The sequence below is a fragment of the Poecilia reticulata genome, chromosome 2, assembly GCF_904066995.2.
Source record: "Poecilia reticulata chromosome 2, P_reticulata-male-v2, whole genome shotgun sequence".
NCBI classification, from domain to species: domain Eukaryota; kingdom Metazoa; phylum Chordata; class Actinopteri; order Cyprinodontiformes; family Poeciliidae; genus Poecilia; species Poecilia reticulata.
The window spans coordinates 3,722,181-3,749,903 of record NC_088831.1 but is presented as its reverse complement, the minus strand read 5'-3'; the positions used below and the strand labels follow the sequence as shown (position 1 = coordinate 3,749,903).

Sequence of the window (27,723 nt, the reverse complement as noted above, 5' to 3'; positions counted from 1 at the left end):
TCGGACGTCTCCCTGTTGGTCAGTTACATAACTATTGGACAGTTTTGTTTGTGGAAAAAATTTATCTGGTCAGGTTCCACCAAAATGAAACTTTTTACCTTCTAGCTGCACGATGACCCCAACGGTTTAAATCATTAACGTATTAGAATAGCCTAGTCAAAGTCCACCCCTAAATCATCTCACTTAGAGTCGTAACTAAAACTTGGAACCAATATGTAGTTTTATACCTTTACTTTTTTGTCTTTCTATTAGTTTTGTTGTTTTGTTTGTATTTCCTGCTGATTCACGTAAAGCACTTTGAACTGCTTTGTTGCTGAAAATATGCTATGCAGATACAATTACCTTTTACTATATGGCACTTTGTATTGGTAGTCTGATAAAATTCCAATAAAGGCTGTTAAATCTTGTTGCTTTAATGTGACAAAAACGTGAAATGGTTCAATGGGTGGAAAGGCTTTAGGTTCCGTACGATTAGAAAAGCCTAACACGAGTCTGAAACTTTTCTGCTCCCCGTTGAGGTACCTCCATCGGCTGAGGATGGTGATAACAACAGATAGGAAAATAAGCGGGCAATGTTTTTGTAGAGTAGCCGGAGTCAGAACACAAACTGAATCAATAGCGAGCCATGAGGGGACGCGAGGTTGCAGAGGCGGATGGACGTTCTGTTTGAATGTGAAACAGAAACCAGAAACCTGAGGGAATCTGGAGTCCAGAACATTCGGCTGCAGCAGAAGTTGGAGGAAGTTCATCGACTCACCGCCGTATCAGGACAGATCTGCAGGTCCACCTTGGTTTCGCCGTGCTTCCTGGGTGTGGACGTGGCGGGCGGTGAGGCGGTCACGCTGCTGACCTTCACCGCCGTCCTGAGAGGGAAGGGCATGTAGTTTATATATCAGCTAGTGCCTTCGTCAAGCCAGAGAGCTGATGCGCTGAAATAGCCTGCTCTTTCACGAAGGCAAACACACACTCAAACACAGACATCTCATATAATGTTTAACAGCCTGCATGAGGCCTTCCACCCTGTCAGCTGGGGTACAGAGAGGAAAACAAAATGTGAAAGGAAATGTGGAGTGTTTATTAGCTTAAACACACTCTGAGTTGACTGGAAGCTGCTGGTTTTACTGTAGAACAGTACAAGAATCATACTTCTCTACCCACCTGCCAAGGAGGTCTTTGACAAACTGGTCTTTGCCGATAAACGCCGTGGTGCTCTGAATCTGACTGGCAATCTGACCCATCTGATTGTTGCAATGGTCCATGATGGAGCTCAGCTTGTTGTTCATCTCAGACAGATTCTGGATTTCCTGGCCCTCCTTCTTCTTGTCCTTCTTCTTGTCAGGCTTGACCTGTTTCCCTCCGAGGACAGACCCGATCTTTACGTCTTTCTTCTCTTCCTTCCCTTTGGGAGAGTCGGATTTCTTGCCGCTCAGAGCCGGAAGCTTGCTCTTTCGAAGGCCGAACCAGTTAGCGAGAGATGGGCCGGTTTTTTGTTTGGCCTCGCTGGCTGCTACCTTCTCTTGTTCTTGGGATTTTTGCAAGTTTTCCTCGATGCCCATCATAACTTTTTCTTCAATTGTACAAACTGTTGGGCTGATTTTCTTGTCCTCTGTGTCGGTTGGTTTGGTTGGCGAGTCCAGCTGGGTTTTGCCCGGTTCGTTGACGCTGGTTACCAGGCTTTCATTCTCTCTGGCAGGGTTTTCTGGGCTATAGAAGGATGGCTGAGGCTGAAACTGTTGGTGAGAGGCCACTTTTGGTTTCCGGATGTTGTGGAAACTCGTCCTTTCACCTGTCAGCTGACTGCGCACCTCTTTATGTGTAGGGGAGGTGACGGCTTCGCCCTTAGAGCCTGACTTTGAGGGTTTGTCGGGGAGGCCATTGGTACTGGTTGAAGCTGTCATGCCTCCATAGTGGCTTAGCCTCATCCTGGGTGAGTGGAGTGGACTCTCAGCCAAGCCAACAGCTGGTACCTCTAAAGAACTCTGCCTTGACAGAGAGTTTCCCCTCTCACCCGAGTTGGTAATGATTTGAGTCCGAACTTTCCCCGGTCCCTCCAGCACATTGATGTTGGGCTTCTCCATGTAGTTGGTGCTGAAACTCTGACTACGAGCTTTGGCGCCGTTCATTCCCAGAGCGGGTTTTAGATGGGTTTTTGTTGTCACGGATATGGATCGACCAAAGAGCTGACTGGTCCTTTTCCCCTTCTCATACACATCAGCTTCCTCAGGCAACACAGCAGGATGTTCGTCCTCTTCTGGGACGCAACACTGGACTTCACCTTTTCCCTCTGTGGAAAACATCTTGGGTGGCAAATCGATACTAAACGCCGCTTGCAAGCCGTCACACTGGGTTGAGGCATTTGAAGTCACCGTCTCCTTGGAGACTGAGTTGATATGGTCCTTCTCTTGCTTACCAGGAACAGTTGGACTGCTTTTACTTGTAGGAGGTGATTTCAAAAAGGCTTTAAAGCCCATTGGGATGCGAGTCTTTGCAACTTTTTCTGCTTGGCTGGGCGACATAACAGCAGAAGCAGGAGGGCTAACGATAGCTTTAGCATTCTGCTGCTCTGGCTGACATTGAGGGGAATCCTGAAGGGATATGGGTAAACTTATAGAGGTCTTCTGAACTGTCTGGTGGACATTTTCATGAGTGGGTTCTTTCTTAATTGCAAATGTGTTTTGTAGTGAGGAGCCTCTGAGGGCACTGTAGGGAGGAGGGACATTCTTTGAGCTTCTAGGTGCATTGTCAGGTTCTCGAGCAGACCCTGAGTTTGCAGAAGGGAGGTAGTCTTTTGTTCGTTTGGAAGTGCCTTTAGTAGGAGTCTGAGTCACAACGGGGGACTTCTGAAGGTGCTGACTGGTTTTCTCAACCAGTTTCTGAGGTGCAAGTGCAGTCCCATAGCCTGCATCCAAATCCAAACAGTCTTTATCTTTGATGGGTAAAGTGGTTTGCATATTTGGTGCCAATGAAGTGTAGTAACTTGGGGGAGGGCCCCTCCCAGTGGTTAGTGTGGATGGTGGAGCCACCCCTGTTCTATGTGCCTGAGGGGAACCTTCATAGTTTGGTCTGATCAGTAGGGAGGTGGTGCGGCCTGGGGGAGGAGGAGGAGAGGGAGACCTGAGTTTATTTTTGCTAGGTTCACAGTGTTTGTCTCTAGTTGGTTGTTCACTAGTGTCACCAAACTCCAAGAGCCTCCTTGGGAGGTAGGGGGAAGTGGATGAGGGACCCTTACTCCATTTGGAGTTCACAGCCTTTGGGCTCTGAGAGCTAGTTTGTGTTTTTATGAATCTGGACATTTTAACGGTAGGAGAGGAAGGGGATTTCTCCTGAGTGGAGGATCCTGAGTTTCCACTATTGCTTGGCTCAGCTGTTGAACCTTTAGACACCCTCAGTGGGGATGCTGACGGTTTGTTACGACCAGGAATTTTTGAACCACTAGTCTTGGGACAGGCAGCATCATTCAACGGAGGGATGGACTGACCCTTACTTGCTCGGACACCTGGTGGTTTTATTAGCTTTCTTTGTGGAGTCGGCTGCAAATACAGTCTCTCTGTACTTTCCTCCTTGCTATTGGCTGATTTACTAGTCCTACTCTCACACTCTGAAGGTTTCTCTGGAGACTCCAGAACATTATAATTTCTTGCATTTGCAGATGTTTGCCTTGTTGGTCTCTCTGGTGGTACTAATTCTGCATAGTTAGCAACAATTTTACTCCCTTGAATTTGATCTGCATCTGCTGGAAGCCTTTGGGGACAAAGCTCAATAGGTTCCCCTTCTGCATCAAAGATAGCCAATATGCTTTCTTCAGACTGGGTACACTTGGAGGCTTTTGGTTCCTTCAACAGACTTAAAGGTTTGGGCCTCCCATCGGCAGACTGGGTGCGTCCCTGGTCTCTGCCCAAGTATTTTTGTTTAAGGAGCTTTGCAGCATCCCTAGACAGTCTTTTGAACTCCCTCTCTGCTTGCTCTGTCGGTTGGTCACAGGACATTCGGACCTCACTACACTTTTCCTCGCGGCCGTCCACATTGCGGAGGCGCTTGGTGCTTTCTGGGTCGGGCGGGTTGAAGTGGAGCTTGGTTGGTTTACTAAAAGCCGACTTGTGCTCTCCATCTGAGAGAAAACTAATGAAACTTACAAGCTTCTCCGGACGCTCTTTGGAATCACAGCCAGAACAAGGGTTCGCGACAGTCGGTCCTGAAGGGGCGTCGCCTTCCTGCATCCCGTCCCAGCTGCACAAGCTGTCCGAGATGCTGTGAGAGTGTCTCTTGCAGTGAAACCAGCAGTCCTTGGTGGGGATGTCATCTCTGCGGCTCGACTGTGCCAGTTCATCATCTGCATCATCCGAATCGTAGAAGAACTGCTTGCCGCGAGCGGTGAAAGTCCTGCCACAGTGGCTGGGCTTGGAAACCCCTTTGCTGCTGCTCTTGATCCCCAGGGAGTAGATGCCCTCGTTGGAGTTCATGCAATCTTTATAGCCTGATCTGGAGATCTTCGAAGAACAGGAGGAGCTCCGGTGTTTCCTCCTCTGGAGTTTCCTGAGTCCCTCCAGAATGTGGCTCTCCTTACATCTGGTGGGCCGCTGCTCCTCTGAGGGGGCGCAGATGTTACTCGGAGCCGACGAACCCAAACTCAGCCTCTTCTCCCATGTCAGAGAAGACTTGAAAGCACAAAGAGACAAAGTTAACACTTGTAATAGGCCATGTTTTAGCAGTTCTGTCAAACTACTTTAACATTTATAGTAAGGGTTAGATTACTCAAAGTACAAAACCATTTTTTAAGATCTCTGGACTACCATAGATGTATGTATGTATTATCTATGTTCACAGTTTTCTAAGGAGTATTTTCTTTAGTCATGGTCATCAAACTCTTCCAGGAGGATATGGGATTAATTAGGGCCTCAAATGAGCAGGGAACTTTGACGAGCTGCCACTCGTGATTTGTTTTGTGGAACTGATGTTTGGGTTTACCTTTTTCCCGCAGGAGCGTCCGTCATTCCAGGTGTACGAGCCGCTGGAGAACTCGCTGCATGCGCTTGACAGGGAGATCTCGCTGCTGCTGCAGCTGCTGCGCGGGTAGACGGGTGGAGGCATGCTCAGGCTCAGCTGGCTCAAACACTTGGCCACAGGGAGACCCGGCTTTCCACTCAGCTGAACCTCCTGGAAGAAACGTAAAAGACAAGCTTTTTAAGAACCGGTGAAACGTTACGGGTCTGTACTAAGAGGAAAACTTTTATCGTGGCCAATAATATTGTGTTAATCTGATGATTTGTCTTCACTAAAACAGTTTCCAGACCTTGGTGACCATCATTAGCTAATCTTTCTGTCATCTCAGGTGAACGTTTTGCTCAGGTTGATAAAACTTGAGCTCCTGTGGAGCCCAAGTTCACAGAACTGGTTTTGGAACAACCTGACCCCAATTACAACAACAATGTTGGGATTGCTGCCATGAAACCAACCGACTTCAATGAAGTTCTACCAAACCTGGGAAGAAAAGGGTTCAACTATGGCTAGACCTTTACAGGCTCAGGATATTTGTAGAAATTTGAAGTTGCTAAGACTGAAGGCTGAAAACTGGTCATCACCATGACTGGTGACGATAAAGGAAGTAAAACTCCTAATTATAACTCTGACTCTGTGTAAATGAAAGTCAAACTTTAGCATCCAGTTCTAGTTTTCCTTTTCAACATCCAATGAATCAGAGAGCTGCTTCGCTTTTGAGCTCTGGTTGCTGTTGCATACCTAATTGCCGTCTTGGTGGTATTTCAGCGAGGATCGACCCTCACTGACCAACCAAATCCTTCCAGAGAAATATCTTGCAGTTGTTGCGGAGATATCTAATTTTCATGCACTGCTGCCACATCCCCGCACGTTTATCAAATTAGAACCTCAGAGACGGAGCGATTAAAAAAAAAAAAGCCCCACTTGGGTCTGAAGGATATGTGGACATTTAGAGGATTCATAATTCACTTTCCTGGTTTCAGTTGATCAGGTGGCATTCTCAGGGGTAAAAAAAAAAAAAGGGAGGAGAAAACTCATCTTCAAGCCTTAATGCATAATATATAAGATGACTAATGTTCCAGTGTGTCTTGTGGAGTCATTTTAACTGACGTGGAGTCTGAATCGATGCTTTTCTGGTAACACGACGAGGATTTATGCCTCTTAGTGCCAAGCGACACCAGAGGTTCCATTCAGAAAGGTCACGACCCCTGATCGTTGGGTTTGCAGATGTGTTTTTGGGGGGCTTACAGCAGAAGGAGAGTCGGAGTTCCTGGAAAGCAGGAAAGCCTTGCTCCTCTCGGGCTCCAGCAGCAGGTCGGCCGCAGACAGATCCATGATACGAGAGTGCAGCTTCTGTAAGTCAAAGCAGAAAGAGAGCGAAGGACATGGAGCGGTGAGTTTCAGCTACAGAGAGCCCGGGAGATTGAAGCAAGCCTCGCAGAAAGATGTGAGGATTTTTATTGATTCTTTGCTCTTTTTAAGTCAGAAACCGAACTGAATTATAAGCGCGGTCCAAATATGAAACAGTGAGAACTTTGGGTCAAGGCTGAGCGCTGTTTTACAAATCAGATTCCCTTCGCTGGAGCCGATTCTTCTTCTCTCAAAGTCATTACAGTCATCAGCCGGCCAAAAAAGAAAAAAAAAAAAACAGTGTGAATAGGAAATAATTACATTGGGGGGCTGGGGATTCATTTGATTTGCTTCCCTTAAATTTATGTCCAACTCTCTTCTGTTAGTTAACTCTCACACATGAGAGGGAAGGACTCAAAACCAAATGCATTCCCACACATTCATCTCAGAACTTAATTACGCTCCATTCCCCACGCTCAAATTAACTTAAGCTGGAAATAAAGAGGAGCAGAACACTTGATCTTCTGCTACACTTCCACTGACAGCGGCAGCAACAGCAGCAGCTGCAGCAGTAGTAGCGGCAGCAGCAGCTGCAGCAGCTACAGTAGCAGTTACAGCAGCAGCAGGCCTCACTTAGGGACCGCATGTACAGACACGGCTCTGCTCATCTGATCCGCTCGCAAAGCTAAACGCTCATAAATATTACAGATAAACGGCGAGAGGTGATTTTGTTTGCGAGAAATGCTTCGGTTTATATCGACTTCCTTTGTTCCTCACCAAATACTTCTCTCTGAACGCCTGCATTATTTCACTCAGAGCATGAAAGCATCGGGGTTTTGATGTTTTGTTTTTTTTCTTTTTCTTTTTGTTCAAATGTTTGCAAAACATTAAAAAGAAAAGCTTGTTTTTTATTGCGAGCATCGAGCCTCTGAATAACCATCATCTGAAAACATGAGAACGAAGTCACACCAAAACGGAAGAACGGTTCCTCCATCCAGAGTTATGCCCAATAATAACTAATCCGAGTCATTTATTACACAGAAATTATTAAAACTCAACTTATGCATCATGGACGTCATGTACTAATAATAAAATAAATAATTATGATTAATTGTCATGAAGGTTACAACAGAGTACGAGGGCCAGAACAAAGTGATAATATGAAGAGAATAAAGTAAAAAATAAAGTCATACTAACTGATATTATGCAAATAAATTTGTATGACAAAAGACTCAAAATAATAGTAGAAAAAAATCTAAATGATGTGATAATATTACCAATATAGATTCATATAGATTCATTAGGAGAATGAAACAGTAATCTAAGTTCTGCTTCGGCACTGGCTTCAAATGTTAACACATCCGCATCAAATTATTATTTATAATTGGCAGAAATCTTAAATAATTCTGTAAACAACTGATTCTGTTGGGAAGGAACAAAGCGGACGGACTGAGCTGGAGAACGTTACCCCAGCTCTGCTCTGACTAAAACAACTTTATCATTTCATCACTTTCTCCTGGTAATATTACAGAATTATTCTGCTAATGAGAGTAAAAAGGAGACGAAGCGTTTTGTGTGTTTCTTCCTTCCACTTCACAGTAAAGCAATACTTTGATGAAATCCTGGTAGTTTTGTCTGAGTGGCCTGCGTGAGCGTCGGCCTCGCTGCAGGCTGGGAGCGGCCGCCGCCACGTCGCAGGCCCTCGATCTTATCACACGGTGCTCCATTTCACCTCCTCAGCATCCTCATCAGCCATGCAGTCGATAGTGTCACCGGGTCACCGGGTGGGAGGGGGGCTGAAGGAAATGGAAGATGACGAAGCCGCCCTTTTTTTTTTCTCTCTCTCTCTTTTTCAGTCTCAAGGCCGACGCTCAAAGTCACAGATTTTTTTTATTTAAAGTTCCCGTAATCCATCATGCAAATAGTTGCGCCTCTGAACGTCTGCAGCCTGAGAAGTTTCCTTCAGACTCCGAGGGAGACGAACACACAAAAAAAAAAAAAGAAAGCAAGCCCCTCTGCTGTTTGTTAGCTGTGTGTGTGTGTTTTTGTTTTGTTTTGACAGGAGCCATATTTCAAGATAATGAATATCAGCCTGGAATAGCAGCAATAGGCAGCTTCCAAACAAATCCGTCAGTATCGGCAACCGCTGTCAAAAACTCACATTGGGGGGAGAGTCTCAACACACACACACACATTGAAAGAGGAAGGCACATGATGCATGGTGTGATCAACAGTTGCAGCCATCACAGCCTTTCTTTAAGTTGGGGTTATTACGATCGGCCTTCGACATAAAAATCCTCTGCTGCCGTATTAAAGGACTCCAGTGGAAGTAAGCAGCCTGCTAACATTCTGTCTTATTATTATTATTTTATTCTTCCTAATGAGGTTCAGCTGAACATCCTGTGTTGTGAACTGTGGAAAAAAACCCCAACAACAACAAAAAACGCCCGTTTTCCCCAGTAATGGGTGACTCATGTGACACCTGTCAAATGTGACACGCAGATAAAGCTGCAGTCACACACATATCTGCTTCATCCAGCCAAAAACCTTTATGGAATCAGAGGGAAGCGTTTCGGCTCCTCTGCCGCGGCTCCCTCCCAGAGCGTTAGCGCTTCTTTATCAGAGGAACCGGAGAGGCCGTGGGGAGCCGCGGCCCTTTAATTACTGATAAGCAAAAAGAGGTCCAGAAACCCAACGCTCATACGCCTGATTAGGTCTCCATGTGGCTCCTGGAGACAAAATGGAGGAGGATCTCATGTGGGGCGTTTCTGTTTCCACCCAACTATCTGCTTCTCATAAACCAAACGTTTTCTTCTGATTGTCTTAATATTCTGCTGCCGCGCACAAACACACAACCTGACAACAACACTGAAAGAACATTTCAAAAAGTGTTTTATTATTCTTTTTTTACCTCGCTACTTTCATTTTTTTTTTCTTTTTGCGTTGCATCATAACTAAATATTTCAGTTCATCAAACTTAGCTCATTTAAAAGCTGCTTTTTGTATTCACTCAGGTCATCAGTGTTAATACTCAGAAAAAAAGACTTTTTTTATGGCACTCCACTTACAATGATAATATATATGTATATAACCTGATAGCTAAAATATTAATTGTAAAGGATCATATTTATAGGGGAGCTACTTATGTCTGAATTCAAGTTCAAGTTTTTGTCAAATAGAAGCCAAAACTACAAGAATAATACAACTCAGATTAAAGTAACACTGTTTTGTTCAGGAGAGTGAGAGTCAACAGTTTCAACTCCCTTTCAAAATTTTGCTTTCATTTTTTTAAAAACTAAAGTATTTCATAAATAAGTATGCTGCTAGTTTTTATTTTGCAATTAAAATATCGGAATAGTGTTGACATTAAGGTAACATGTTAACACAAAGCAAATATAATTTTCTCACGATACTAATTTTTGAATCAAGTTGTGAGCAGATGAGCGTCTCTCAACTGCTCACAACTCTCCGGTGTGTATAGAAGCTAAACTGCCAGCATTCATTTAAAAAGAAAAATACTAAAACAGAGAAATTAAAAAGTTTCACTTAACCTTTTAATCAATTTGACCAATTTAATCACTAGCTATTAAGCTAGCTTATTTTAGGTAGGCTAAAATAAGCTAGCTCATCACATCCATCCATCCATCCATCTTCTTTACACCCTTGTCCCTTAGTGGGGTCGAGAGGTGTGCTGGTGCCTACCTCCAGCTAACGTTCAGGGCGAGACGCGGTAGCTCATCACATGTCAAGGTTTGTTTTTTTTATATCTTTACCTCAAATTAATTCTCTTTACCAAAACACTGATAACTTGGATCTTTTTACAGCAACAAGAAAAAGATGAACACAGTTTTATCTTGGAGATGTTTATGTCTTTTAGCCTAGCCATGTGTTTAGTGAGCAGACCTTCCTCCAGGCTGGAAACTAAGCCATTTTTTTTGGCTGTTTGTGTCTTCATATTAAACAGACGTCTAACAAAGACGTTTCATCCTCCCCTATAGCTCTGTAATTGGGACACCAGTCAAATAATAGAAGGGAGAACAGATAGATCCTCTGTAGGATGTCCCCGTCCACGCTGACACGGACAGATTTAGCTGTTTTTAACAGTTCTCCCACACACAACACAACTCATAATGAATGCAACGAACATCCGCTGTAGCGTCACCGTATTATGATTAATACTTACAATAAATCCCCCAGCTGGTTGTGGGGAAAGTTGCGACTAATTTAAAGGAAAAAAAAAGAAAGAAAAAAAAGGACAGTCACGAACTCGAGAACTTTGATCAGTCACTTACGTAAACAAACAATGTTATTAATTTTCTTTTTACCTGCCTGACGACGACGCGTAGCTAATTTATAGATGGCATCTCTGCCTTCGCAAAGAAGAGGAAAAAACAAATTGCGGTCTGAGCTGCAGTCCATCATGTTTCTGTGGGTCTACACCCTTTTTCAGAGAGATTGGACTTCTTGGTGGTATCATCAATATTCCTCTGCCAGGCTTTTATATAACAGCATCACTTAGCGTTGCTCCTCTCTGCTCAATAAAGTCACAGGAGGTAGCAAGGAACTGACAAATCCCTTTAAAACGCACTCACAGATTTTCTTTCTTTCTTCTCTCTTGTCTTTACTCCATTTACTCTGTTTCTCCCTCTTCATAATTTGACCTTCTTGTCAGAGCCGGAGCCTCTCTGCTATCTCATCTCTCTCCATTTTCACTCCCCTGTTCTCTCTCTCTCTCTTATCTTCCCCTCCTGTTTCCATCCTCACCTCTCTCCGTCTCCTCTTGTCTGACTGGAATGACAGCTCTTTTCTCCTTTTATTTCTATTGCTTTTTTTTTGTTCTTTTAATATGATCAGTAAATTGCCCTGCAGCAATTTCAACAATTATTTGAAAGTGTCCTTTTCTTCGGGGAGTGGCAGGTCTTCTTTCGTAAGCGTATGTTTTAACGGAGAGCTCATACGTACACGGAGGATTTTCTACCATGAAGGACCAGAAAGACGATCCATTTGAATCACAGCTATGGCCTACAGTGTGTTTGCCTCATAGCCACTGGATTTAGCAAACAAACTGACTGTTTTCCTCCCGATAGTCCAGTAGACTCTGTTCTACTGGGACCAAAACAGCAACATTTGTTCGGAGTCCAAAAAACCAAACCCTTTGAGCAACCTGTTCCCCTCCTCGGCTGTGGGGGCGCTGCACCAAGAACCACTGAAAGAAATGACAAGAAAGCCTCTGAAGAAGACACTGACCGCAACTTCCTTCTTCACCAAATGGAAACAAAAATGGAGTAGCATCAGATTTTAACGGTTGGATTATTTCACTTTTGTTTTTGGCTAAAGCATATGAGCTATTTCTTCTGCTAGCGCTAGGCTAGTGCGTTTGTTTTGGTAGTATTTACCCAGAATGCTCTGTGCTTTAGTCCACTTCCTGCTTTTGGAGCGGTCTCCGGTCTGCCTAGTGTTCAAACGTGCATTCAAAACACACCAGAGTTCACTTCAACCAAACCGAGACATGAGGTTTGTAGGAGGAACATAGTTAGATTTTTTTGGTTTGCATCATAGTCTGATTGCGCAGATCACAACGGACTGGATTTGGATTAAAGCGGACTGAACAGGTCTGGTGTGAACACATAATGAGCCCACTTGGTTCTAGATGTGAATTAAATCTAAAATCAATGTATTCTGTTTAAAGAGATTTATTATATGAAATTTTATGCTCAAATTTAAAAACTGGTCTTACAGTTAAGACTTTTTGAGATCGATGTTCTGTGAGAATATTCAAAGACCTGTGGCTGAAAAAGCAGCCACTTACTTTGCTTTTGATTTGGGCTGGATCCAATTTTTTGTTAAATGTTAAGCCCTATGGGGTCCATATGGGTAGAAAATTATCTGAAAATGGGCCCCATGTGGGATGATTGTCTGTATGACCAAAAACTGGTGTTTCAGCGTCGTCATAGCCAGTTCCAAATTCCTGAAAAGTTTGTTTCAAGATCTCGTTTTCAGGTACGCATAGGGCCAATATACGTTGTAAATGAGCTTAAAATGGGCCCCACATGGGTTTGTCCTTGGGCTACATGCACACAGAAAACACAACTTGTTTTAAAAACTGGGTTTAGGTCACACACATTGTGTAATAAACACTCTGATGCATCTAGATCCTGGTTTAAACATGTCGAATCAAACGCGTCACTGACTGAGTCAGACCCAGAGCTTTTTAACACATAATAATCAGAAACGAAACAAGCTCCCTCAGGAGATGGAGATGGGTTTTTTTCTGTTCCACAGGAAATGGCTGACTCAGATCTGATGACGTAGAAAAAGCTCAGACTTTTATTTTTGTCAAGTGTCAGCGGAAGAGATTATTTACACAGGGGAACATTTTTCTGAAAAGCTATAATCTAAAAAGATTGTTTTATCAAAATGGATTTTCCTAAGTGAGTGGTGGAAGGTGAAAGGTCAAGAGGAGCTGGTTTTTACCTGGAGAAGCAGGTCTGAGGCGGGCTTGATCCTCTGCTGGAACAAAACGCTCAGCGCTCGATTCTGCTGCTCCAGGTCGAAGACTCTGGTTCTGAGCTTCAGACATTCCTCCCTCAGATCCTGACACACAAACAGACAAACAGCCGGGTTTAACGTTCATAACGCTGATCACTGCTCTTCCAAAGAATAAAAACCTTCTCTCAAAAAACAAAAAAGAATGGAAAAAACCAGGACATTTTGATATGTTTTAGCCTTTCATCCACACAGAAACTCAAATTAGTATCACAAAAAAAAACAACTATCTGTGTTCATGGGGAAACAGATTTATGGTTCTGTAACAAATAAAGCGCCAATATATCCACATACTACTGGCTTTGACGCGACTCCCAACTAACATCATCTTTCTTTTTTAAACATCATATTCTAATTCACTATTTAAGTGCAGTTTGGTATATCTGTGTGACCACCACCACCATCATGGCGCCATGATGAATTCGAAACAGGAAGTCGAGGTTGTTTTGAATCTGATTGGCTAACGGGTTTTAGCTTAGCTCTGCACTGCCCCCTACGGGTTAGGCATGTTTAAAAAAAAAAATGCTCAGGGGTGGATTGGAATGAAAACGTCTTGGATTTTTTATTACTTTTTGATAAAAGTTGCTGAAAATGTGTTATATGAATAAAATTATCTTACCTTACCAAAGTCTTTTTTTTTTGTTTTGTTTTTTTGTGTGTAAACAACACAGAATAGCAACAAAGACACCCCCTCGCCCCCACACACACATGCACGCACACACTCTAACCCAGTGGTCCCCAACCCCCGGTCCGTGGACCAATTGGTACCGGGCCGCGCAAGAAATAGTGAAATATTTCCGTTTTGTGTATTATTTGAGTCTGGAGGATATTTTATTTTGAAAATCCTTTAACCGGATTCTCTCGGTTACTTGCGCGCCAACACTGAGGCCACAAGCAGCAAAATGAGTAAGAAACAGATCAGATGTCTTTGGAAAGTTTCTTTGCAAAGGGGAAAAGGCCCAGAGAAGAGACAGGAGAATGGATTTATCCCGGACCGGTAGGTGAGTCCCACATTACAAGCCCGCTCTGCGTAACATGCGGCGACCGGCTGCTAATGAGGCAATGAAGCTTCAAGCTGCTTCGCCACGTAGAGACCAAGCAGGCTGTGGATATAAGCAACACTTCGGGTGTCATTGTCTCCCATCACTCCCAGAGGGGACCGTCTCGTTGCAGAGAAACAAGCTCAGGGCTCCCGTTAGTCATTATCGTGAGTTAAAGTTTTCACGAAAGTAAAATGTTCATTTTTGTGGCGCATCTGTATCTTATTTTGAAGGGATATGTAAACGTTACCATAGCGACCAGAGTCAGAGCGTTTGGGCAGTGGTTGAGAGGAGATGAATAGACCTTGTGAGTCTTAAGTCTGACTTAGACGGAAAGATTTAAGAATTGTGGCCGATTCTCCAAACCTCTGTGACCACAGAGCTGATAAATGTCTGACAGGTTTGATCGGTTTGTGTGTCCAAGGCAGGAGCAACACGAACCGATTCCAGTCACGAACATCCCGATTCCAGAGGATAATCCAGTAAAACCCCCAACATAGCGGAAATTTAGAATAACCAAACACGGATGAAGCAATAGTGATAGTTTGTGGAGTCATTTTAAGAGATAAAAGATGCAACAAAAAGAAAAGGCGGTGGATAAAAGACGACGGAAGCAGCCGCTCTATTTGATGAACTATGATTTGGAGGTGGATATGTTTTTTCATAGTTAACATTTTTAACTGAATAAACATAATAATGACCTTTAGATTTAATAATAAACATTTCCACATATCATCTCCGATATCCACCGGACTCAGTTGCGCGATATGTCAGCTGTTTGGGATTCCCCTCTGCTCTTACGTCACCGCGTTTTCTGATTGGCTACCTGTCACATTCAGCAGGTTGTATTCTCGTTCCCAGACAGGAAAAAACCCCACAGGTTGCGATAAAAACTCCAAGACAACCCAAATTGGGTATATTCAGGATTTAGCGGGAACACCAACACCAACACCTCCCCTGGAAATATTCATTGAGAAGTTTTGTATTTCTGCGTTTTAATAAGTCAAAATCAGAGCAAGAGCTGAAATGTGCGGAGAGCTGCACTGAAATAAAAAACAGAAACATTTGAAACAAACCTTTTGTGTGAGAAGAGCTTGGACAACTTGGTTGGCAACCTTAAACAGAGAAGAGAGAAAGATCAGCTTTAGCTTTATGCATGAAATGACTCTCCAGCTTTAAAGGAAAACCCAAACAGGCGTCATGTTTGGTTTTGTTTATGTCTTTGTGGTGTGGCGCAGGGGGCGCCTTCCTGTTCCCTCTCTGCCTGATGGCCGTATCGACAGGCTGGCTGATGTACAGGCAGAGGCCTGACTGGATCAAGTGCTGCTGTTCCTCACACCCTCGTGTAACTCAGACCACAAGGCCAATGGAGACGCAGCTCCCATTACCATCATTGATTGCTCATTAATAGCGTGTGAAGCCGCACTCCGGATTATTGAATGAGCAGAGAGCAGGGTAAACATGGAGATCAGTGTGTTAAGCGGTTCTGCAGCCAGAAGCTAGCAGAGGCAGCCGGGCATCGCTCCCAGCCCTCCTCCTCCTTTCCTTTCCTTTCATCCCTGTCCCTTGCTCCTCCGGGGGAATCTGCTTGGCTTCCAGGACGAGCCGCTCAACTCGTTCCTGCTGGACCTGCTGTCCCGCAGCGATCCAGAGTCTGCTGCGGCTCCCCCAGCTGCACTTATCAGGCCCTCTCAAATAACCAGCAGGCTCTGAAGGGCTATTGTTATGTAAACGACGGCTCCAGCTGCTCCGCCGACACACACTTATGGATATTAAACGTTCCCCGTGTTCCCTGGAGCTGCAAAAAGTTACAAATGAGCTGCAGGAATAACGACAGGAAGGGTTGGTGCGGTTAATTTAGAGCAAAGTTTTTACCGGTAGGCGCTGCCCGTTTCTGAGGCTAACCATGTGGGCAGTTACCCAGAGCAGCAACAGAAATGGGAGGCGCACAAGATTAAAAACATATAACTTAGGTGTTGGTCGTCTGCTGAACCGGTTTTCTGCTGTTTTATGCTTGTGTGTGCGTGTGTGTGTGTGTGCGTGAGTGTTGAGTAGGTATTCACTGATCTCTTCTGTACTTTGACTGAACTATGTTTGCTTAAAGGCCAGGAGGACGAGGATCTCAGCAAGGGTGCCATCGATATGCCAAAATCTGCATCAGAAAGGGTTCCCAGAAAAACCTACATTTATTTTAAAATGTACTTCCTGAAACTAAAACGTAAAAAAATCAGTACGACTGTGGCAATAACAACTATGAAAAATATCAACAATTATGCTACTTATGCCTTAATATTTGAAAACAATGGTACCTGGAAGGGTCCAACTAAATGCTGACTGCAGGATAAAGCTTTCTGCCTGGTGCTAAAGTTTAGAGGTAAATAGATACAAGGTTTGGTGCAGTATGCAGATTGGGTCACTAGATGGTACTTTATTCCATATGTTGCACTTTTAAAATCAGTTTGAAAAATTGTTTTCGTAACTTTTGCAGAAACAGCATAAGAGTCAATAGGAGGTGTTTATCTGATATCAGTTTATGCCTCTGATTTCTTTAAATCTTGAAAACCTTTAAAATGATTTATTTCTCAGTAACAGTGGTTTAAAGCCAAATGCAAAGTTCTGTTTAGTTTAGTGGTTTAGTTTGACCCACACAATACCAGCCTCCATATGCCCTTCTATTATCAAAGCATTGGCTGCAGTTTATAGATTGTGCCACTAGATGTCACCATCAGAAACGCTGCACTTTCAGATGCCTTCCATAGGCGCAGTGGTCTCAAGGAGACCAGGTTGTTTTGGATTAGATGTAGTTTTCAGTTTTTGCCACCAGATGCCACTCTTTCCCAACTCTGCAGATACAGTACGATAAACTGGATCGTATCTCTGTTATAAATTGTTCTTTGGTTTGTTGCGGTTGCAGATTCTGCCACTAGATGTCGACGTTTTTCGCATGCTGAAAAAGGTCGACTCTGCCAATAAAGGTTGCTTAGTCTTGTAAGATGGACTACGGCGACATTGTTGCAGTTTGCAGGTTTGACAGTTAGATGTCACTATGTTCCACTTTTAAAGGGACAGCATCGTGTAAAATCAACTTTTCTCAGCTTATCATATTATAATGATATTCCCTTACAACATGCCTGGAGTGTTGCTTTGACTTTTTCATTCTTGTTTGAGAAGTCCTTTAATCTCCATGGCAACACCTGGTTGGCCATCGAGGTACAACTCCTCCTCAGGTGGCAGTAGGTGGCAGTCTATTTCACTTGCTGCATCTTTAACACTGAATCAGGCCAATTCTATAGGTGCACGCTCTGCTCATTAATTTTAGATTTCACACTGTTTGTGTTGTTCTAAACATAATACAAGGTCAAAGTGATTTGAAAACATGTCGTTTGCTGTTATAATATTTGAGAAATATGAGGCTGGTGTCTGTTTCAGCGTGTGGATTCAGCATTCATGCTGTGGTTTAGAGCCCATGGCTGCAGTAAACGGGCAGCGCCGTGCTCTGTGCAGCCTCGTGAGTGGCCTCGTGTTGACCTCCGTGCAGCAGAACCCGGCCGGCGGAGCCGACGGTGGCTTACCTCATCCAGACAGCGTTCGTACTGCTCCCTCTGGCTCTCGTTCTCCAGGGCCAGGGTTGAGTTCTCCTCCTGAAACAACACGCTCGCTTCAGTGACATGCTGCAACGATGAGCAACGCAGGCAGCAATCAGAGGGAGGCTTCCATAACAAAGGTCAGATGCCAACTTTGAACCGGGACGGCCAATAAAAAGCATTACCAAGTGCAACTGAGAGAAAGGTCAAGGGGACGGAAGTTATGATGTTGAACTTTTGTGCTGCGAGAGTTAGGATCTAATAAGAATATCTCCTTTGCTTGGCGAGCGGCGAGGCGGCGCGCTATTGATCTTCCAGAGTTTCCAATTTGTCAGAGGCAGGCGGCGCATTAGGAGCTGTCAGCCTGCTGCGCTCCGCTCGCCCTTTGCCCTTTCAGCACAACCCACCAGGCCCTGCACGGAAACATGGAAAACGTAATTGGGGCCCAAAAACATTCCAGCACGGCCCAAACGCTGACTAATTAAACCGTCGGAGCGTGGGAATTGGTTCTGGAGGCGGACTGATGAGTAATTAAACAACGCCTTGTTGTGTTAGCGCCTCTATTATTAGGAAACCCCTCACATCTCTCGCATTGTTACGGCTAGAACAGGAATCATCTTAAAACAACAGGATTTAGCGGATTTATTCAGGCTGTTCACACACAGCACCAGAAAGAACAACCAGGACCACCAGACAGAACCATCAGAACCACCAAAAGCACAACAACCAGAACCAGAACCACCAGTTGACAAGTTGAAATATCCGACAGTGGTAAATAAATAATCATCTTCCTCTTTAATTATCACACTAGTTTGGATCTTTAGCCACTTTTCACATGTTATAAATGTTCTCCATAAACCAAGACATCACAACTGTGAGTAGAGGTATTTTGGACCAATCACAAACTGCTTTTTGCCCTTTCGTGTATTTGATGTGGATATTATCGCCCCCTGGTGGCCCAGCATGAAAATAACAGCATTTTTACAATTTTCACAGAACTAAAACATTTTTTCTTATTAATAAATAAAAAAAAAAAATGTAAAAATAACCCAGAGCAGTATGAGTGTTTTATCAATAATCTTCTTTTATTGTTTAGTTTCAGTAATATCCTTCTCGAGAATTAAAGGTATAAAAATAACCTATTTCAGTCCGACATTTAAATTTAAATTACTTACATTTTTAAATTAAAATAGATTAGAATCAAAGCTCACCTCCAGGGCCTTGAGGCGCTCCAGAAGAGGCCTGGTTCTGTCCTCCTGATCCACTGGAGGCATGTCGCTCTCTGCCGGGTCGTCGTTCGGTTTCTGCTCCTCCTCTGACAGTTTATCCTGCAGAGATGGGGAAACAGGAAGTAGTTTTATCTCACTTCCTCCATCTACACATCAGAGTCCTCCTCTTCTCAGGTCAATCTGAAAATACGGAATATTAAAATAATACAGAAATATGGGACAGATACTTCTATGTTCATAAAATGCTGTGTGCCATTCCAACATGTTGAATCCATAACTGTTCTGTAAAGTGGCCGACTACAGTTTCCCCAAAATGCTGCATATGTAGCCACATCCAAGTAGGCGGAGCTTGTTGCTCCAACACCTGAATAAGATGCCGACGTCTCCTCTGATTGGTTGATAGATGATGAGTGCTAGCGCCATGGCTGAATTATGCATTTACCTTTCAGTGCCATGATTTTTAATGCTTTATTAAGTGACTTTCTCATTTAATATAAACACCACAATTATGAAATTGTGGGGTTTCTTGACGTTAGCAGAATATGGAAAAGCTTTACATACATTTGTAATTGAAACATTGCTAGTGAGAGCTTCATTAAGGTGTCCCTGGATGCACCAATGTATGAACCACGCAGACGCCACCTAGTGGTGCAGCTAACAACATGTTTCATCTCAACTCCTGACCCTCCTATAATGGCTTTGGTGATTCCGTTTCCTGATAGGACACAGTGTCTGAGGGGCGGGACTTAGGGTGAACGTGATGGGTGGCTTGGGACAGTTTTTAACTGCTTGCTTTTTTAGCTTAATTTCTTCTTCTTCTGACTCCTTCAATATTATGAGTGTCTAATATTTAGATTCTGGCTTTCCATTAATTTTCAAAGGAAACTATTCCCTGCAGGGTTTTTATTTTTGTTTTTTTTTTGCTATAACTGAAGGAATTTTTAGGCTGAAGTAAAAATAAAAATAAAAATAAAAATAGCCTGGAGCTTAACAAAAGTAATACATTTCCACTTTCTTTCAACTGTGTTCATTTGCATTTTAATTCTTTAAAGTACGTATTTGTCTTTTATGTTTAATTCTTAGCCAGCCCTGTAGATATCAAGGGTTTGTCACCGCTTATTAAAGCAGGCCATACGCCCCTGGCTGTCAAATATAGTATATAAACAACACATTGTTTTTCCTTCAATATTTAACCATTTCAATCCATAATGTGTATATATATGATTTGTCTTCAACCATAAAATATTTGAAAAATAAAGCTGTGGCTCACCACTTAAACTTTTAAGCAGTGAGCTTAAAAGTTTAATACCAATAATTACAATGAATTTTTGCAGCTTTTCTCCATTTTGTTAACTTTATTCAGTCAGATGAAGAGAAGGTATGTCGCCAAGAGGTATACCTGTGCCTCCTACCTGAGCTCCACCAGTCAGCTGTCTGGCATCTTTAGTTAATGTGCTGCAGAGCCGACGGATTGAGCTTCGCGGCACTGATAGATGGCTGCGCTCATCTGAATCCAAACGCTGCTCCCTCTTAATGGGAACTTTGTTTTCACTTTGATTCAATCTCATCCAAACACATATTAGCTTTTCAATCTTGTTCGATTCCATCAGTGGCTCAGATCCGTAGCCGTACTTTACAGCTTTGATTTGTCTTCAGTTGGGTGATGTCCGCTTCGGCGCCGTCGGACGCCGTGGTAATAATCCGCAGCGAGTCGCGGCGCGTGGACGGGGCCGCACGCTGCCCTTTCCACTTATTGAGTTAGTCTGCTGAATACACACAGGGCAGCAGCGGCGGGGACGCGTACCAGAGCTAAACACCCGCTGGGAGTAGAATAAACTGCGTCCATGTTTATTCACTCTGACAGTTTGATCGCAGGAGGAAAGTTTGTTCACAAACTGCACAAACGGATGGAAAATTAATATCTGATCACCTCGAGTCTCGAAACATGGAGTTCATGATTGTTTATGTGATTTTCTGCAATCACAATCACCATTTTTGTGGGTCCCCTTTTAGAAATTGAGCCCAAAACTCAAAATTAAAAACAATGTTTTTGACCATTTTTGTGGAAAATTTGCAATTATGCATTGACATGAAAAATGCAAGAATGTGTTGATTTTTCATGAATTTCTGCCAAAAAAAACCTTAAAAAAACTGGAGGACTTGATTAAATGTTAGCAAAACTAATTATTTTTATTCTTATATATAACATTTCTTTTAAACGGTAACCTTAATGCGTGAAGGTTTATACAACAAAAAGTGAAGAAAAAAAAAAGCATTGGTCCTTTTCAAAGTAAACGGTGGTAACATTATTCACATTCAGGGAACCACAGGTTGTGATGTCAGACCGATTACAGAATGCTGCTGCCAGCAGGACACAACTTGTTAATAAAATCCTTTGAAAGATGTTTGTGTTTTCAAACCGGATAAAAGGAGAACTTTGAGCTCCCAGGAAGGTTTTACATAGCAGTAAAGTGTCCCACCTTGTAGGCCTTCATGATGTCCAACGTGTCCACGGCGCTCTGCTCCAGGACGCTGCCCTGGCTCTGCAGCAGTGACCGCACCGTCTCTTCCATCCTGCACACAGCACAGAGGAAAGGATGCTTTTTCACTGAGGAGCTTCTAAACAACACAGTAAATTTTTTTTTAATCTCATGTCACTCGGGCTTTAAAATGTGAGGAGAAAAGCAGGAGACATCAAATAATGCAAACAATCAGCAATGACATTCATGACTACCCGATATGTCAGACAGATAGTAATTCCTTCATTTAACCCCTTATTATATGAACCAGTGAGGCTAATTAGCTTCATACCAGTAACTGCTGATAAATCTGAATACTATAAATGTTGGTTGATGCATCTGCCTCTCATACTAAGTTTGATATCACATGTGCTTTAGTACCATCTACTGGTCGGAGTGAGAACTACATGTCCGTGGAAGTTGAAGCGTACAAATGGCCGACTGCGTTGAATTTGGCTGATAGACTGAATATTCTAAACCTTACGCTTTGCAGTGCAATTAAATATATTCAGGCTGACAAATGTTTTCTATATATGATATATTAAAATAAACAACATGCTATCAAAATTCTGATAAAAGGATAAAAGCTTCTAGGACAGAGGAGTAACAGGATTTCTCAGTGTTTTAGCTGTACTTGAAATTCTGTAAGAATGAAAAAGTAAATAAATGTTCAAAAACATTTATTTTGACTCGGCTTCAAAATCTTGTTTGACCATCAACAAAATAATCAGCATTCCAAAGCTGAACAATCTGTTTCATTCCTTAATTGCCTGGTGGATCAAATTAGCATCATAGCTAAATTTACACCAATGGGAAATGTAAGGTTTAAAATAATAAGCCCTTAGTAATTTCACATCTGATTGAGAACAAAACCATAAGTAGTACATATTTTTTGTGAAACTGGATATAAATTCAGGTATCAAAGTGTTAAAAGAGGAATTAGCATGTGAAGAATAAAACCCAACAAGCTCCATATCACACTGCAGTTAGCATGTAGCTAACATAATATGGAGCTTTGCTAACCCTAATGAACTACAGGAGTGTATTTTTCCCCTTGTTTGCCTAAAATATGAATAATTAAAGCAGAATTATGGCATATTAGAGATATTTTTCTCTGTCAACAATTCAGTCCTCATTGTGTAACTTTTGAAACTTTGCAGACCTCAGCCCAGAGGAAGGCGGACGTTTTGGTTGATATTTTGAGGTTCTCTGTTGCGTAGACGATTGTTTTTGAGTACGTCTTTTAAACGAGTTTGAACTGGTTGCGTTGTTTTCTTTATGATGGAAATTCGGTGTCTGATATGACGTGAAGATGAAAGTGTGAGCAGATCCAGAGTGACGAATGGAGGCTAACGTCTGGGCTGAAATCACCTGAAATGAGAGCAGAGTGCAACCTCTCTCAGGCGCCTGTTGTCTGAAATGGATCTTCCCTCAGGAGGGATTCTCTCTTTTATATTTTCATAAGCGTGTCCACATCAACTCACACATGGCAAGCGTGGAAACGGAGAACGGCGCTGCTTTTGGACCGCTTTGTTTGCCATGCGGAGAAAGCTCAGCACACACGCTCCGCTTCACGGCTTATTGGACCATTTGTTTTTTCATTGTTTGTAGGTGCAAGTCCACCGCATATGTGGCTGCTGATGGCTTCAAATTAAGGGCAATCACAGCGGCAAACGCGAAGCAAGTAACCTTGAGCTTCAAGGCCTGATCGGCTCAAAAACAATCTGCTGCTAACGCTGCGGGCTGCATGCAAAACAGACGCGTGGTTCCGCCGCCGTTCGCCTGCCAAGCGCCGCAGCATCAGATCATCTCCGCTTGATAAAGCTGGACACATTTGAACGGGACGACGGGATCACACTGGGGGCAGAAGGAACGTCCTTACCCGGAAGAAAGGGATCTTAATTTCTATGTTTTTAGGTGTTTCTTAATTATTCAACAACACAAGGCTCATGATTTATGAAACAAAGGGAGATTTGGCACGGACAATCTGGTTGTTTTAAGTGGATTAAAAGTGGATAAAAGTTAAGGGGATCAAGAGTTTACATTTTAAAATGAGACAGATTATATTAGGATTTCTCTATTAAACCTGGTAAATATCAAAGAAAACCCTAAAATGTTATCAATAATGTTAGGTAATACATATTGTGTTAATGTTTTTCAGATAAAGAGAATAGACATCCAAACGTATTAAAAATTAACCTTGGTGCTGAAAACCAAAGAATAAAAAACACATTGTGATTAATCTATACATACTAAACAGAAATAGTAATGATAAAAAAAAAACTTCCATCGTTAGCCACTTCCTTTGTTCAACCAGTGAGCAATATGCGATTTATGTTTATGAAACTTTTATTGATGCTTAGCAGACATTTTAAAATTAGACATTTAAAAAGATTGGCCAAATTGTGTTCAGCTTGAAAAATACAAAGAATGATTATATGTGATTTTACAAATCAGCAGATTTATCATGCGTCTTTAAATGATTACATTTGAAATTGCTGCTCTGATACGAGTATTTTATGACTTTGATTCAACACAGAAGCCTTTCCACCCCATCACAAACATACTAAATAGATGTAAATGTTTAGTTTAACAGTGGTGGTTAGTGGGTGAAGCAGTCGAAGGCAGGCAGGATGTAGCTGTATGCCCACCATCTGTCCAGGCTGAGTGATAAAGCCGGCAGTAATCAGGCCTCTAGCTGCTGACCGCACCGTCAAAGAGCTTTAAACACTGGCCTTAATCAGAACAACCTATAGCGGGAAGAAGACCTGGACATACAGAGCCTTTAAGGTCTGAGACTCTGACCCCAGGTCAAGGATTTGTGGACTGGCCTGATCAGTATTGCAGGTAGGAATCACAGACAAACCAAGGGCGTACAGGAAGGTGATCACCCACAGATAAATCTGTAGGTTGATCTTTCTGCTGCCATCCAACTTTTAATTCCTTTTCTCTGTGTCTATATTGTGAAAACTGTCCAACCTGTTGCAACTAGTACTTCCTCACAGCTCATTTTCTACAGCGCTTAATATTTCTGATAATCTGATCTGCTGAAATTAAGGTAGAACCTGGCGACAGGGGTAATGTGAGATAGGTGTATGATTAATGTGTAAAAGGGGGCCGCACCAATGAAACCGAGATGAGAGGAAATATCATTAAGCCAGCCAACAGATGGAGTCGGAGTGAGTCTAATGCTGCCAAGTAAAAACACCTCCACCTGAATGTGGAATTAAGTGGGTGAATGTGTGTGGCCTGCACATGCCCGACTACCTGCAGACAAACTTCCTCGGCGACCTTCAAGTCACTAAGTGGCGAGGCGGGAAGAAACTTCCACATGCTGAACGGGAGGAAATGGTCTGGTGTTTTCGTTCCAGCACACCTGAAAGAGCTCCCGTTTTCTGAAAGATCTGCTTCATTTTTCACGCCGACTCTAAAGCTCCCTCCCAACTGACGTGCGAGATCTCGGCGGACCGGTTTGTGTCCATTTGAAGGCCGGGGGAGAGCACTTAGGGGCACTCTGAAGCACAGATGTGATAGTGATGGACTGCAGACACTGAAAAAAAACTCACTTTGTATTCTGCTCAGCATCGTCATAGAAAATGAATCCTTTTCATAGTTTAAATAAATGTCTTGGCATATTAGCAAATTGATTTCCTAACTCAATGAGAACGTCAGAAAAATAAAGTTCTTGGGTGACAGTCGGACCTGATGTTCAGAAATACTCGATGCGATGCAAATCCAAGTGAATTTGCATAAATACGCCCTTAAATGTGATGTAAATTCATTATAAAACACACAAAAAAAACATCAATTCCAGTTTTCAAAGCGGTAAATCTCATTAAGGCCGCAACTGGACAAGCTCCCGGTAAAACATCCCTGAAGATAAACTCTGTAATTTGTCTTTACTGTAAATCCTGCTCTGTTTAACCCTATTTACATGGACGACATGGCGTGCTAAATGCTTATGATGGATGGGGAATAACTCTCAGATGACACAAGCATCACTTAATGTTAAAACAGTCTTTCTCAGAGTGAAAGGACGATTTATCACAAACTGAGCCAAGGAAATATTGAGTGCATCACTGAGGGAAGAAGAGGGCAAGTAAAGGATGAAGGAGAGAGCGTGTTGAGGTGAAAGCCAATTCTCACTCTTTTGACCTCTGAGCCACTCCGGCTGAATTCCAAACATTCGTCAGCAGTTCAGGAAATGCAATTAAGGGCCCGATCAATCGTCAGCCGCAGGTCTACGATGATCTTCAAAGAAACTCCTCATCTTGTATGCAGGTGAATGCGAATGTGAAACAGGCCCGGGCACCTGGAGTTTGCTCAGGAAATTGCAACAGGTCTTGGGTAAACTCTTTTTCTCAAAGAGTTCTGGATGTACCCAGAGAAGTTGAAAAATTCTTACCCCATTTTGACTTCGTCTCCACGTTTACCTCCTCCATTCCTCTTGAAGAAGGCCAGGAGAACGGCGCAAACATCCCTGAGCTCCATGCGCGCGGCCGGGCAGCCAGCTTTCACGCTGACCTAGTCCCTGCTGTTGAAATGTGGGTCTCCTGGTGAACAAATAGGCAAGTGTGGTCATCATATAAGCCTGAGTGCTTTTTGCTCAATCGACAGCACGGCCAGGTTGCCGAGTCCGATCTTCTGCTCTCATTTTCTCCTCGCTGCGTTTCGGCATGTCGTTATCCAGCGCCGTGCCGAGCAGGGACGGCGTTCTGGCAGGCAGAAACTTTCCCACATGGCCCACGCTAAGCCCTCTCTGAAGGAGCGAGGCCCCCCGCCAGGAGGCGAGCCAGCCTCTAGAGTCCTGATGGGAAAGCCTTGCATGGGCAAGGGACGACTCGGGATAAGGAGATCCACCCTTGTTTTGTCAGCTGGAGTGTGTCCGTGCAGAGGAGTGTGTGCCAGTGATTAAAGAGACTTTTGCTTTGAGGAAATCCACACTTTCTGTGCAATGAAAGCATTGACAGATTGCCAGTCTCTGTGGGCTTGTCTTTGCAAATGTGTAACGTTTAGAGGCAGAGGTGTCTTTTCTCACATTTATTCTGCGCAAACACAAAGTGAAGTTTTCAAATTATGATTCTATTAAGGCAAAAACGCCAATCAAAGAAACCCGGTGATTAAGCAGTTGCTCCACAAACCCGATAGCTTGTAATGTCATACTTTACAACAACTGCCATCAAGCATTTGCCACAATTGGCAGTGAGTCATTTGCATCAATCACTTCTCAATTGTTTTTGAGATATTGTAGCCTACTTCATGTTGTCACACATGTTCTGTTTAATTGATTTCCTGTTTCCACAAGTCTGACAGTCATCAGCCTTGGTAGGGCTAATGGCATTTCACAGAGAAACCCAAAAAATGTGGTTAAATTACCATGTACTTCTTTGCATAGGGTTGGTTTGGAAGCACCCAAGCTATCTTTTTGTATCTCCATCAAGTTAGTTTTATGTAAATATTGAGTTGAGCTTTACAGCATGCTCCCATCATTGCTTGGCAACCCCTGTACTGCATCTTATTCTGGAGTCACTCATGAATTTTTCATGTAGGACCAGTTGTTTCTTGAATTTTTGCCCACAAATTCCTGAAGGAAACCTGAATTTGCTTCACTTCCCCGGCTCTGTCAGAGGCTCAGGTTCCACAAAACCTTCTAATCAGTTTGACAGGTGAACAATTGCAATCTGCTAAGCAGGGGAAGCAATAGGGAGATCAATCCCCCAGTTGTGCAGCCAAAACGAGGCCAGCCCGGGGACCGCGGGGACCTCGCGTGACTGCTTCAATGACCGCAGCAATCTTCTTACCCCAACTCAACAAACTGTCCGTTTCAGCACAGAAATATTCCATTCTGCTATCCTGACTCCCTTCCAGCAAATCGCTTATGTACGCCCACCGGCTGATTGCCTAGCTTAACCCAATGCTAAGCCACTCTTATCCTCTTAGAGCTGTTTTTTTGCAGCAAAACATGTTGGAGACCCTTGCTCAGACGTGACCTAAATCAATGAGAGCAACGAACACAGCGGGGGCTGGACTGGAGGCGTTCGGTGAAAGGTTCGCTTCATTCCAGAGCTGTAAAAGTCAGGCACATCAGTCATGGGTGTTACTGCAGAGTAGCATTACAAAAGGTCCGTGATCTTGTGACCGCTGACCCCCGCTGGAGACCTCTGACCTTCACAACAAGTCACACATGCAGATCAGGAGGTAGCAGCATCTAGCATGCTCTGACAGCCATATTTTTTTAACAATACCATGCAGAAAAGTCTTCAAATAAACATAATTAAATCACTTTTTTATGTCACATTTCTCTCAAAATAACTAGGTCTCCCCAAAGGGAGACCTACAGTGGTTAGAGTTCAACTTCTGGCTATAGGAAGCCATTAGAGAGGCAAGGAAACATTTTGGTCCTCAGAAGCATCCCGTAAAGTTTTCCATCAGTGACTAACAGCCATGTGCGTCCCACATG

The 27,723-nt window shown here is 43.2% G+C and overlaps 1 protein-coding gene across 5 annotated transcripts in view; it reads right to left on the bottom strand.

The window, feature by feature from the left end:
• Positions 1–27,723, bottom strand: part of LOC103473550 (nck-associated protein 5-like) — a 137,539-nt gene that overhangs the window by 17,205 nt on the left and 92,611 nt on the right. For 4 of the 5 annotated variants that reach the window (XM_008423870.3, XM_008423910.3, XM_008423878.3 and 1 more), the window contains 9 exons: positions 21,225–21,318; positions 18,727–18,843; positions 17,504–17,572; positions 15,008–15,046; positions 12,820–12,939; positions 6,244–6,348; positions 4,966–5,154; positions 1,159–4,655; positions 758–863 (listed from right to left, as the gene is read on the bottom strand). In XM_008423870.3, coding sequence (XP_008422092.2) covers positions 758–863; positions 1,159–4,655; positions 4,966–5,154; positions 6,244–6,348; positions 12,820–12,939; positions 15,008–15,046; positions 17,504–17,572; positions 18,727–18,843; positions 21,225–21,318 — 4,336 coding nt within the window. Of the gene's footprint in view, positions 1–757; positions 864–1,158; positions 4,656–4,965; positions 5,155–6,243; positions 6,349–12,819; positions 12,940–15,007; positions 15,047–17,503; positions 17,573–18,726; positions 18,844–21,224; positions 21,319–25,668; positions 25,933–27,723 lie in introns of those variants that run through there. The other variant, XM_008423894.3, reaches the window with a different exon arrangement.